This window comes from Columba livia, chromosome 2, assembly GCF_036013475.1.
Source record: "Columba livia isolate bColLiv1 breed racing homer chromosome 2, bColLiv1.pat.W.v2, whole genome shotgun sequence".
Taxonomy (NCBI): Eukaryota; Metazoa; Chordata; class Aves; order Columbiformes; family Columbidae; genus Columba; species Columba livia.
In genome coordinates this window covers 142,902,627-142,914,934 of record NC_088603.1, presented here as the reverse complement: position 1 = coordinate 142,914,934, position 12,308 = coordinate 142,902,627, and the positions used below count along the sequence as shown (strand labels likewise).

Here is a 12,308-nt window from a genome sequence, read left to right as displayed (position 1 = left end):
TTTATAACAAGGGCAGTTACAAGCAATTTTGATTTGATAAATTACATTAAACAAATCAAATTAATTAAAAATCAAATTGATCATGACAAACTGAAAAAATTATCAGAACAAATTAAAACACAGTTTAATAACAACAAAGATGGTCACAAATGAAGGAGCAGTCAGGTGTCTGAATACAAATAGCCATTTAGAGGAGAGCCTTTGGAAACTCTGGAGATTACAAGTAGAATACGAAGCAGGAGCACAACGTACAGGACATCTGTTCCTTTTCCGCTCTACGGGCAAGCTGAATGAAGCCAGGAAACCATCCCTGCTTCTGGCATCATACTTGAAGAAAGAGGACGACCTAATGTAGGGAATGCACAAGCTGGCAAAAGTATGATCAGGGATCACAAAAACACAAGAAAAGTTGGAAAGAAGTGAGGTTGTTTAGAAGACTGAGGAGGACTACAGCAGTCTTTGCAAAGAAAGACTGCCTCAGGAAGGGTGGGATTTGCCTGTTCCCAGCAGCGACAGAAGCTTAAACTTCTGTGACAGAGACAGACATTAGACCACAGGCAGTAAACCACTGGAATAGATTGCCTAAGCAGAGTGGGGAGTATCTGCTGCTGGTAGCCTGTAAGAACAGGTAACACAGAAACCTGAACACGTGCAGGTGAAGCTGATCCTACCTTATGGCAGGGGTCCTTACTGACCTTACGCTCTGTGATTGCCCTTCAGCAGTCAGTTGAGTTTCATGGCACTCCAACCCTGGCCTCAACCCTTACCTGTGTATTTAGATTTCAGCTCATTTCTAAAGCCTCGACCACCCTTACACTCAGGAAATCATAGGGAATGATATAGTGAGCTGGTGTCATATCCTACTCTGCATGTGCATCATTCTCTTCTTTCACTTGTGTCTTCCTTGTATATTGGGGAACATCTACCACCCTGTGTGCATGCATGCACGCATGTGTGCAGTTTTTAAACACAAGAAGCACCCATTCCTGATCAGTCTTAAAAAGCCACCAAAATAAACAGTAACACATGCTTCTTAATCAAGTTGCATCCATACACCTCACAATGCCGTTTCAGAGTTATAATGCAGCTGGAAATAGCTGAGATCATACAGGATCCAGAGATGACACATTTCTTTCTAAAATAAAAGTATGAGCAAATATCAAATAGCAACACTAACTTACATTACATGTCATCAGTTTCAAAGAGGAAATGACTCCACAGATTAGTGAAGAATTCTGTCTAGAAGTCAAAGGTATGATATAGTCTATATTATTAAATAAGAGCTAGATATGATCTAACCTACTTCAAACAGCCCAGCCTTTAACAGAGAGAAGAGAAGAGAAAGAGGCAAAGTACCAAGATTCTATATTTATCTGTGGTGTAACACCAACAAAGCCAACAGAATTCCTTGAAGTCCAGTTTGCTTCAGAGGGCCACATGGCAAGTGCTGCAGGTCATCCTGTAAGCTGCAAGGTATGATGGATGGAGAAAGAAATGACATTTTCCATGCCTATTTAGGAAATGTTATACTAAGAAATAAGATACCACAGGACTGTATATCTCAGATAATGTCTGTTTATAATTATGTAACAACTGATACATCAATTAACTAAACAGTTTTATAAATTCAAATATCAATATACCCCAGGAAGTCCTCTGAAATGAAGAAATCACCAAGTTTCCTAGGAATTTTTTTTATATACTGTAAATACTATGCATAATTATGCTGTAAATAACATATAAGTAAACACTAAGTTCTACATATAATACAACTTCATTGAAAAAGCTTTAAGGAATTAAATGGGCTATACTTTATTTTTTCGAAATCCTAAAGCTAAGACATAATTCATTCATCTGATCAGATCAGACTTATTGTATTAATCCCCAGAGCAGAGATACTGATTCCCTTATTCTTAGTGCTGACACCAAACACGGTATTGTTCCCAGACCCCCACAAAGGTAGATTCTAAAGAGATGGACATTAATAGATAATGACTGGGAACGGAGCACATAAATACCTTTTAAAAAATTAACAAACCTGGATTTCCTTGGACATATGAGCAATAAGAAGAAATCACCTAACATCTTTTTAGAAAATGCATGTAAAAATTTCTCATTCATAGCCTGTTTCTGGCTTTACGCTCTATGACAAGGGCTGCTATTTACTTGTGATGACAAGGGGTCTCCACTCTGGCCAAAGTTGGCAGCATCTGACAGCACTTCACGTTCAGCAGCTTCAGGCACTCTGTTTGGTATCTGTAACCCGAGTTCTGCACCTCCAGAAGAACAAGACCCTTGCCAACAAATGGAGACCTGAGCAGCCCCAGGGAAGGGGGACTGAAGGAGCTGTTAATTCCCCACTCTTTCCAGTACAGGTCCGTGTCGCCCTGTTTACATCATGTATCATTCATCTGCCGTGATGAAATGTAACCCCTGTGTTTTAAAAAAAGACCTCTGTAACACTGAGGATACTATATCTTTGTGAGAAGTGTTTCACATATTTTCCATGGGCACACACCGCTCCCGCTACTATTTAAATCTCTGTAGCTCTCTTCGTGGGACATTATTCGCTTCAGCAAGTTCATTCAGAAGGTGCTTAGCAAAAGAAGAGGAAAACCCAGCATGGCAGCAGACAGCAACACGGCTCCTGAAGAAAAGCCAAGCGCTACCCCTGCGAAAAGGGCTGTCCACAAGATCCGAATGGCCAGCCTGGTCTTCAGCTTGGCACAAGGCTGGCAGCAGTGGGCATCTGACCACCACGTAAAGCAAGCCCAGGAGCCCTCTGGATGGGTCCCTTCAGCAGAAGACTCATCAACTCAGCCTATACAAGAAAGACCCTTTGAAAAATGGCCAAATCCATGTGTCAAGAGGGACCAAGGAAAAGACGGTGAAAAATCCTCAGCAAAGGAATCAGTGAGAGATGCTGAAAAAAATGCAAGGGAATCAGATGAAGCCCTCAAAAAATTCAGCATTAAAAGCAAAGAGGTGACCAAAACAGTTGTTAGCAAAGCCTACGAACGAGGAGGTGATGTTAGCCTCCTCAGTGGAAGATATGAGAATGACAATAGTAGCTCAGAGACAAGCAAGCTTACAGAAGAATCAAGCACTATTGACAAAACTCTAAGTGGCAAATTATCTCCAACCATAAGAAGAAAGTGTTCAAATGTGGTATCGGAGCTGACTAAAGGCTGGAAACAGATGGAACACGAGGATGAAGAGGCGGCTAAGGAAGTCCTGCTGCTTAAATGTCGTGGTGACAGTGTGGATACAGTGGACAGTGGCTATGGGGAAGCAGACGACAAACTCGAGCAAGAAGACAGCGACCAAGAAGTGACAGCTGTGAAGATTAAACGACCTGCACCATCTTTGTAAGTAAAACATCTTTATTACAGCATCACAAATGGTCAGCAGACCCAGGACAGGTACAGGTTTCCTTGAGGAAGGAGGGAAAAACAAAATTGGCAGGAAATGGTCAAAAAAAAGCTATTAGTCTTGAAGGAAAAAAAAAATACAGAAAACCTTTCACGTATCTCTCTGTGCTTAAGTAGTCAGCAACATCTGACTATAGCCTTGGTTTTATGTGCTATATAAGTAACAGAAATAGGAAGTTATATTTGGAAAATGTTAATGATATTTAGTTTTCTGGATTTACCGGTTCATTGAAATCACTGTTTCTTAATACTTTAGTCCACATTTCACATACAACTTTTTCGCCTTACTAAGAGCCCACAGCTCTTGTTTTATCGAATGTTGTGTAAAACAATGTACTTGACACATATTTCCAAATACTTATTCATTATTTTGTTTAGTATATATTGTACATATTCTTGGAAGTAATTTGCATAGAATGTCCAAAATAGAACTTGCAGGAATTACCTTTAAGTACAGCTTACCAAAAGCTGAGTTCACAGCTTCTCTTCAGGAGCTTTCAATGGATTTAGAATTCATCAATTCAAAGAATGGAAACCTTCACAGGAGCCGGGACCCCAAAAATACATTAAAAAGCACCCAGCCTGCCTCAACATCTTCAGGATTGATTTGAACCATGTTGTGTGTTATAAATCATTTGGCAAAAAATAATATTTGAATCATCAAGAGATGCTTCCAATTGAATGTCTCTCTATGGGTACACTATCATAACAGGAGGGGTGGGGGAAGACATTCCTTGAGTATGGTGTGTAAGTTCCTGACATACAGACTTCCTTATGCCTGAAAATGGTGTGAAGAAAAAAGGAAGCAGAATTTGTCATTACCTGTGTAGTTGTTACAGGTCCTACGTAAAAATTAAAATTAAGTAGCAATTGATTTCAGCGTCAGATGGTTTTAAGTTAATACTTCTTCCAGTAATAGATTCATGCTTGAAGATTATCATAAACCAACAGATGCATATTAAATTTGGAGCCCAGGTAGTAAATAAGTCAAATTCAGCCACAGCCACGTAGTCCTTGGGAAGTCTCCCAGAAGAGCAGAGGAACAGCAGAGGCTGGTATAATAGAAGTTCTCTAGTCTTCCTTCACAGAGATCTCCAGCAGAACCAGCTTTCCAGAAGATGGCTACAAACAGTTGTGCTGTGGCCAGACGCCACTGGGTAGCTGCCAAACTAACTCATCACAGTTTTGTCAGTAAAATATTAAAAGATCTGTATGCCCAATGCTCTCCAGTAACCTGGGGCTTGAAAGTGTGTGGGCCCTGCTTTGGAGAGATGGTCTGCACTGTCCTTTGACAGCAGTTAGGACATCAAAAGAAAGATTTCACACATACAGTGGGAAAACAGGATACATTTGCAGCACACGTTATCTGTAAATATCCTTAGTTAAATCAAATAGCTCATTTTAAAATGCTATAGCAGAAACAAAATAGTAGCTATCTTTCTGTTGCACTTCACATGTTTTATTCCAAATGTCTAATTTTAGTACCGCTACCTAGAAAGAAAAAAATTAACCATGTTTACTGAGGTGCGAATGATTGAAATAACACCCTTTATGTTATTTACAGAGATCTCTTCCCCTGAAATCTGACACAAATTAATTTTATGCACTTAAAGTGCTGTTGTCAGGACTGAATTTTCTAACTACTAATTTAAAAAGATTTATTTTATAGCCTCAGAATACAGTATTTCAGCCTGCTACTTTTATGAACCTGTCAGTGTGGCTTAATCTTCTCCAAAAAGGCCATAAGCCCACAGTTGTTCCAGAAAAATCTCTGTGTTCCAGGAAAAAAGCAGCAGTACCAGTATTTTTATTTCCTTGCATCAGCACCTTCATCATTTCCAGTTGCAGTATTTAACAGAATAAGATTGCTTCCTTAGCAGAAGGCACATTAACTACTACAGGCCTAGGAAACACTATTTCATTCCTGCTTAGGAGCCAGAGGGATGCAACACTGATAGGAAACTCAAAACATTAAAAAGAGATTAATGCTTTTCCCCTACAGAAAAAAATCATAAGGAACACGGACATGGTCATCCTGTAAGTTCAGAATGCATTTAGGGTCATTGTTCTGGTTGACAGGTTAACTTAAGGTGATTGCCACAGGTAAAGCAGTCCTTACAGTGGATTAATACAACCTTCACTTTGGAGCCACAATCCATTGTGTAGGTGCTGTACACACACGAAAAAAATGCTTGTATGTGTATACAGTTTATTCTCTGTTGTCATTAAGCTCAACAATGGGAAAAATTGTACTTTAGCCCTCAGAAACAGTTAAATTAGAAGATGCATCTAAAAAAAACCAAAAAAGGAGTAAAGTTTTTCCAAATCCACATGAGGCATGATAAAAGCAAAAGGATAGCTAAGATGGTGTTTTTCTCAACCCCTGAGAAGACTATGAGGATAAGGAAGGCGATAATAGTATTCAGCTAGAAAAGAGAATTAAAGATTTCAGTAGGAAATAGAAACAATCCTTACTAGACTGTTAAATAAGATGTAATAAAGCCTTTAGACTCACACTGTCTCACTCACTGTCATCTTTCCCCTCAATGTGGGAAGCTGAAGGTCCAGGACTTTCTCAGGGGTTCTGACCCTTGGGGAGAGGAAGCAGCTGGCTGGGGCTGAGGGATAAGCCCCCCATGATGGGATCTGCTCACCAGCTCCACTGAGGCTGTTGGTATCGCTTCTTCTAAGGCAATTCTGATGCACTCAGGGCTTCCCCCCCGCCCCCCAACCCCGACACGTTCTCACGTGAAGAGCTGGGGAAGCAGTCAGTCTGAGCTTCAGCTGGAGTTAGGACTGCGCTGTCACAGGGTCTCTATGGCTTTTGGGAGATCCATAGGTTTCAGGAGACAAATTGTTCTGCATAACCAAACCCTGTGCCCACAATTCCTCTGAGCAATGAAGCCACAATTCAGGGCAAGGGATAAACAGCTTTCCCTCCCTGTCTCTGTAGGACAACAGCTTATATACAGGAGGATTTACTTTACCATTAAAAAAAAAATGTCTAGCTTTATGCCACTGACATATTTTAATGCTTTCCTGCCAACACCTACCTGTTAACCAGACCTGCACAAAAACAGAGGTACATACACACTGCCTTCTCTTCTCTCAGGATACTCTGCAGTGACACCACAGAAAGAACATTTACTTCGCAACACTGAGTGCTCAGTTCTTCTAATGCTTTTCACTGTACTGATGGGGAAGAGTATTTTGGAGCTTTTAAAATACAGTCTCTCGATACACCTAAGCCAAGCTAGTGGCAATTCTACAGCTAAAACTGGTCCTGCTCTCCTAACTCTCCTTCTATCCCTGGCACTAAATATCTGCACTTCTTACACTAGCACTACAGTGCTCCCCAATACTAGCATCCTTCTGGTGCACAGACCTAAATTGGGGAGAACTCTATCACTCTTACCTTTCTACAGGCTTAGTAAAAAACAAAGGAATACCCAAACAGCAGGGAAATATTCTGCAGGTTTACAGTCCTCTGTACAGTTTGGCTAACTGTATTTTGGTTCTCTAGTGTTACTGTTAATATTCAGCTGACATCACTTGGGAGGTTTCAGAGCAGCCTTCGAGGGAGTAAATACATTAGAAAACAAATTACTTTGGCACAGCCACAGCACAACGTACTCCCTCGCTGAGCTCTGTACAGACACAATGACAGGACGTGGACAGCACAGAGACCAGCTCAGACTATCTACAGCTCCCCCACAACACATGAGACTGACCACTGGAGGAAACAGTGTCAGTAATTTGTCTGCCTGGAATCATCCAGCAATGTGATGCTGCTATGCACACACACATGACCAGTAAGAGCACTGAAGGTTCTTCCCTCATTTTTTTTAACCTTGACACAAATCTCAATAGCTTAATTTTTTTTCAGGCTTGTACCCTGTCCATAGGAAGGTAAATTTTGGACTTCAGTACTTCAAATAAGTAAACATAGGCAGAGCTACTGCACTCCATTAGCTTTTTATTGTTGTTTTAGACATGAACATCTATTACAGGGGATAGATTTTTTTCTAGACACTACCCTCTGTTTTTCAGCCAAGAATAGCTGAGGACCAAGTCTGCACGCTTACAGTTATTGTCATCTGTAACCCTGGGGCAGGCAGAAATGGGGAGTTCCGTGACTGACCCGAGGTACAGAAAGGGTAGGTAACCAGCACCACACTGTTTCAACCCCTACAGCATTAAGTCACTCTGCGCAAAAGTTTGTCAAAATGTTTTCAGATCTAGTCTGGAGGATGGTGATGTAGGTGAGATCAAGCTGTGATCAGTGAGTTTGCTTTTGAGTGCAAACTGGAACAGGGAATAAAAGCCCCCGAAGAACTAAATCAGCAGCAGCGAACTCATGCCACCTGGTGGCCAGCATCTCCTCTGGAAAAAGCATGGTAACAGCTAATATAGAAGAGATTAGAACTGTGCAATTTAATGATGAAATGCAAAGCTCAAATGCCCTTTTTGTTTCTTCCAGTGCAAGCAGGTTCAGGGAAGAAGCACGCACCAGAGCCCACAGGAAACAAGGCCCTGTCAACAGCCTGAAGGACCGATGGCAAGAATGGGCCGACCAGCACATCATAACGCAGAAGCTGAATCCCTTCAGCGAGGAATTTGACCACGAGCTGGCCATGTCCACTCGCCTGCGCAAAGGAGATGAAGGCTACGGCCGTCCAAAGGAAGGAACCAAAACTGCTGAAAGAGCCAAGAGAGCCGAGGCCCACATCCACCGGGAGATCAGGGACATGTGCTTCATCATCGAATCCATGGCTAAGCCACGGCGCGACGGCAAGATCCAAGTCACTTTTGGAGAACTCTTCGACAGATACGTTCGTATTTCAGATAAGGTTGTTGGGATTCTCATGAGAGCTAGGAAACACGGGTTGGTGGACTTTGAGGGAGAAATGTTATGGCAAGGAAGGGATGATAATGTCATAATTACTTTATTAAAATAAGCAAGCTATAACGATAGCAACTTGTTTTGGAAAATGAATTCCAATTCTCCCTTGCTATTAGTGTTTGCACATCTTGAATACAGATCGCCCCGTTCACCCATATAGAAAAGACTCTGAGCATTTTTCTGAATATGTGTTTTATAACCACTGCAAGATAACATAAGCATCCAAATGGATTTTACTCTGTACCAGGAGTGCTTGCAGGACAGTTCTGTTAATAGCTACATGAAAGATAAAGAGAAAAACCTATATTGAATATTAAGCAACTGAATATAAAACCCCATAGCAATAAAACAGCTGCAAATGAATTCCAAGTTTTACTTGTTCTCACATTTAAGATCTTAACTATTGAAACTGGGATACCAGGAATATAAACCACACCAGACCAGAAACTAAACAACAATATAAACTGAGACCAAATTTTTGATGTGTGAAAGCGATCTTGTGCACATATTTCCAAATTAATTTATTTAAATACATGTAAAATAGTTTTATTTGAGCACAACATCAAGGATACCACGTTTGTTTCCTTCACAAACAGGATATGCAAATACTACTGCAGTATTATCTTGTGACAAGTATTGACACAACTTTCATACCACATTCAAACTAAGAAAAATATCCTTCTTTTTATAAATGAGGTTTTATATTTAATGTATTTATACACATAATTTATTATTTTCATATTTAGAGTTATGGATGTTGGGAGAGAAAACATTCAATAGAACGTAATGCACAAAAAAGTTTTGAATAGATACCCATATTAAAAAAATACTTTCTATGCAATGTATCATCTGATTGTTATGTAAATATGGTTCTTCTAGATATAGGTGGAAATAACACGTAACATATAAAGTCTATGTTGCTTACTGAATTATATAGATCACTGTTTGCATAAACTACTACTGTAAAAATAGCTATCCTGGTAAAAATGAGCTTCACATGAAAAGCAATTGTTTCAGAGCAAGATGTCTGGGCAAGTAATTTGCATAATAAAAAATGAATGTGTTTTTTTCACCCCTATAAGATTCTTTCAAACTGAAAGAATAAATATCTTCTTACAGAAGAAAAGGTGTAGGAACATCTTGTGTCTTTGATAAAACAAGCGTTGCTAACTTATTATAAGAGTACAGGTACCTGAGTTGGAAGCTCCAATGAAAACATAAATGAAATGTTTTATGACTTGGTGATACAAGAACTGATTACTATGTGTAGGTCTATGTAAATCATTAATATTTTAGGCACAGTTTTATGTTGTGAATCTAAGAAAGAAAAAATTAATTATAAGATGGATTCAGTGGAACTTAATGTTTTCTTGAGATCTCTCAGACTACTCAAGTTGACCTGTAAAACTGACCTCTGAGTGTAATACATGTCAGAATACTTACCTGCATATTCTTACCTTATTCTTTGTATCTTAATAAAATGACTTTTACAACTAAATTGTCTTGAGGAATTCTGGTTGTTAAAGGAATACATGAACTATAAATAAAAAGCTTAATTGATTTTCGGTTATTCCCCCCCACACACTAGAGAAGAAATACGTGTGCATATTCTGTGAACTAAAACATCAATAATTTGTTTGAAAATTTAAGTACATTCTCCTGTTCCCCAGGCAGTTATACTTCCCTGTGAAGGTTTCCCTGTTCAACGCACCAGAAAGAGATTCCAGAGTACAGGGAAGTGAAACAGTTCTTATACAAAACACCTGTACAAAGAATACACACTGAAGGCACGTAATTGTTAAGTGTATTACATATTTCTGCTCACAAGAACTCCCATCCTACCACAGGACAACACAGCAGAGATACAGTTCACCACAGATTATTATTAATTTTTTTTTTCAGTGTTATGTTCATGTGTGACTTAAAGCCCCAAAGCACCTCGTCATTGTACTGGGAATCATATCCATCTACATCCAGCGACCTAAGACAGTAGGAGTAATATATTTTTGTACTGAAACACTCAAACTGTAATATACCACCAAGAAGTGTATTTCAATATTATGCATGTTTACAGCACGTAGTAAAAGCTTGTCCTTTGATATGAAGTCTATGCCATTTACTACTTCGCCTTCAGAGAAACACGTGGAACACAACTAGGCCTGTACTGCTGAAGCAGGAATCTGAAAAAAACCTTCCTGGCTTCGGTCTTGAGCTAACAGACCAGCCTGTAGAAAACACACAGTAAATTCAGGTTGCCACTTCTTCCCACCTGTTTGACAGGAACATGGAAGCTTGAGTGCCTCATCTTCTACAAGCTGAGCTCTGCTTCTGGTGAAGAAATCAGCACACAAAAGCAAGGCAGCAACTGTTGCCAACAATTTTCACTCACACAAGAGCCATCTCTGCCTTGCTGCATGCCTACTGACAAAAACAAGGCTGGGCTGACTGGATCCCAAGCAGATTTAACAACAATCACACCTGACCCAGTATTAATATCTGAAATTCAATCATATCTGCACCTAACTTAATGCTGGGATTCACAGAAGTTTCATTCACCTAAACATTTGCGAGCAACAGATTGACATTTGACTTTTCTGCAGGCTCCTGCACACCCACCAGAAGTCACTGTGGAGAAGCCTACACTTTCACAGTTTCATCTAATGCATATACCAATACTGGGGGCGAGAGAGGCAAGGGCAGGCTGAGCTGCAGACACATTTCTCAGCAGAACTGTAATTCAGTGACCGAGAAGACAGGAAACCTTTCCATTTTCTCCTTTATGGAATATAGCACAGAGAACCAAACTTCTGTAACTTTTATTCAAATACATTCATGAACAGAATGGAGCAGTGACATTCCTGGAACCTCAACATTTCATTTAGCTGATTGTCTTCTTACACATTGGAACACACAGATATATATGCATTTATACTTACCATATAGGAGAAGCACAAGATTACAGGTTTAGAGAAAGGTAACATTAGATCAATTGGCATCTGAAGGAACAAGGACTCGCCTTCAAGCTCACAGGGGCTCTTCAAATCTCTCTTTGCCTTTAAAACCTTAGATCAACTGTGTAACAATGCAATCACAACTATACATAACCTATAGCTCACTGCAGATAAATCTTTAAGCCTTCCTTTCATAGTCATCCCAATGCAATGTTCAAATCTCTGTGAAACAAAAAGAAAACCCTTTTTCTATTTTTCCACTCAAAATATTCACTTCCAATTGGATATGAAAACCACACACAATATGAATAATGATGTGTCTCATACTGTCCTCCATTTATCTTTGAGTAAGCAGTATCACACAAAGCATTCTATAGTGTGAAAAGTATGTACAGCTTTCATGTAAGAGAAATATTAAATATTGGTATAACATGATATATGGGAGTATTTCATGTAGGTTGTTCGGTAACTTTTTATATATATATATGTATATATATATATATAAAAAGATGTGTGACAAGTTTATCCATGCAAAGCAGGTGGAGAAAATAAATCTTAATTCACTAAAAAAAGTACTGGACAAAAGTCCTCCAGAAAATATTGAGCCTAACCCTCCTACTTTACTGTAACTGCTACATTCCTGTGAAACTAGTGTGACCTCTGCCGTGCCCGATTTAAATATTCTACTTAGAATTTAAGTAGTAAGATGTTAACAGTCAGAAACTGCTTGATTAAAGCAATCTTTCTAGATTTTATTTAAGACTTGTTTTCCTATTTCTGATTTGCTTCAATAATGAAATCCTTAACCTTTCAGATTAAGAGTAAGCAACACTCAGGTTACTCTTCATGGTGGCCTACAGTTGCACATTGTTTTCTGAAGTACTGTCTTAACCTGCCAAATGTTTCATTTGAAACATATTTCTTTCTGACAAGCAACCTCTCCCTCATTTTCCCATCTGAAGCTTGTGTTGCTCTTTCAAGAGTTGTGTAGTTTGCTAGGAAAGCAAAGTTCCTTTCTTGGTA

The 12,308-nt window shown here is 39.4% G+C and overlaps 1 protein-coding gene across 1 annotated transcript; it reads left to right on the top strand.

Moving 5' to 3' along the window:
- Positions 1-1,422: 1,422 nt before the first annotated feature.
- On the top strand, positions 1,423-9,832 carry ABRA (actin binding Rho activating protein). Its single transcript, XM_065054252.1, has 3 exons — positions 1,423-1,473; positions 2,548-3,368; positions 7,912-9,832. The coding sequence occupies exons 1-3, from the start codon at positions 1,438-1,440 to the stop codon at positions 8,387-8,389; spliced, it is 1,335 nt and encodes a 444-aa protein (XP_064910324.1). The 5' UTR covers positions 1,423-1,437; the 3' UTR covers positions 8,390-9,832.
- Positions 9,833-12,308: the final 2,476 nt, after the last annotated feature.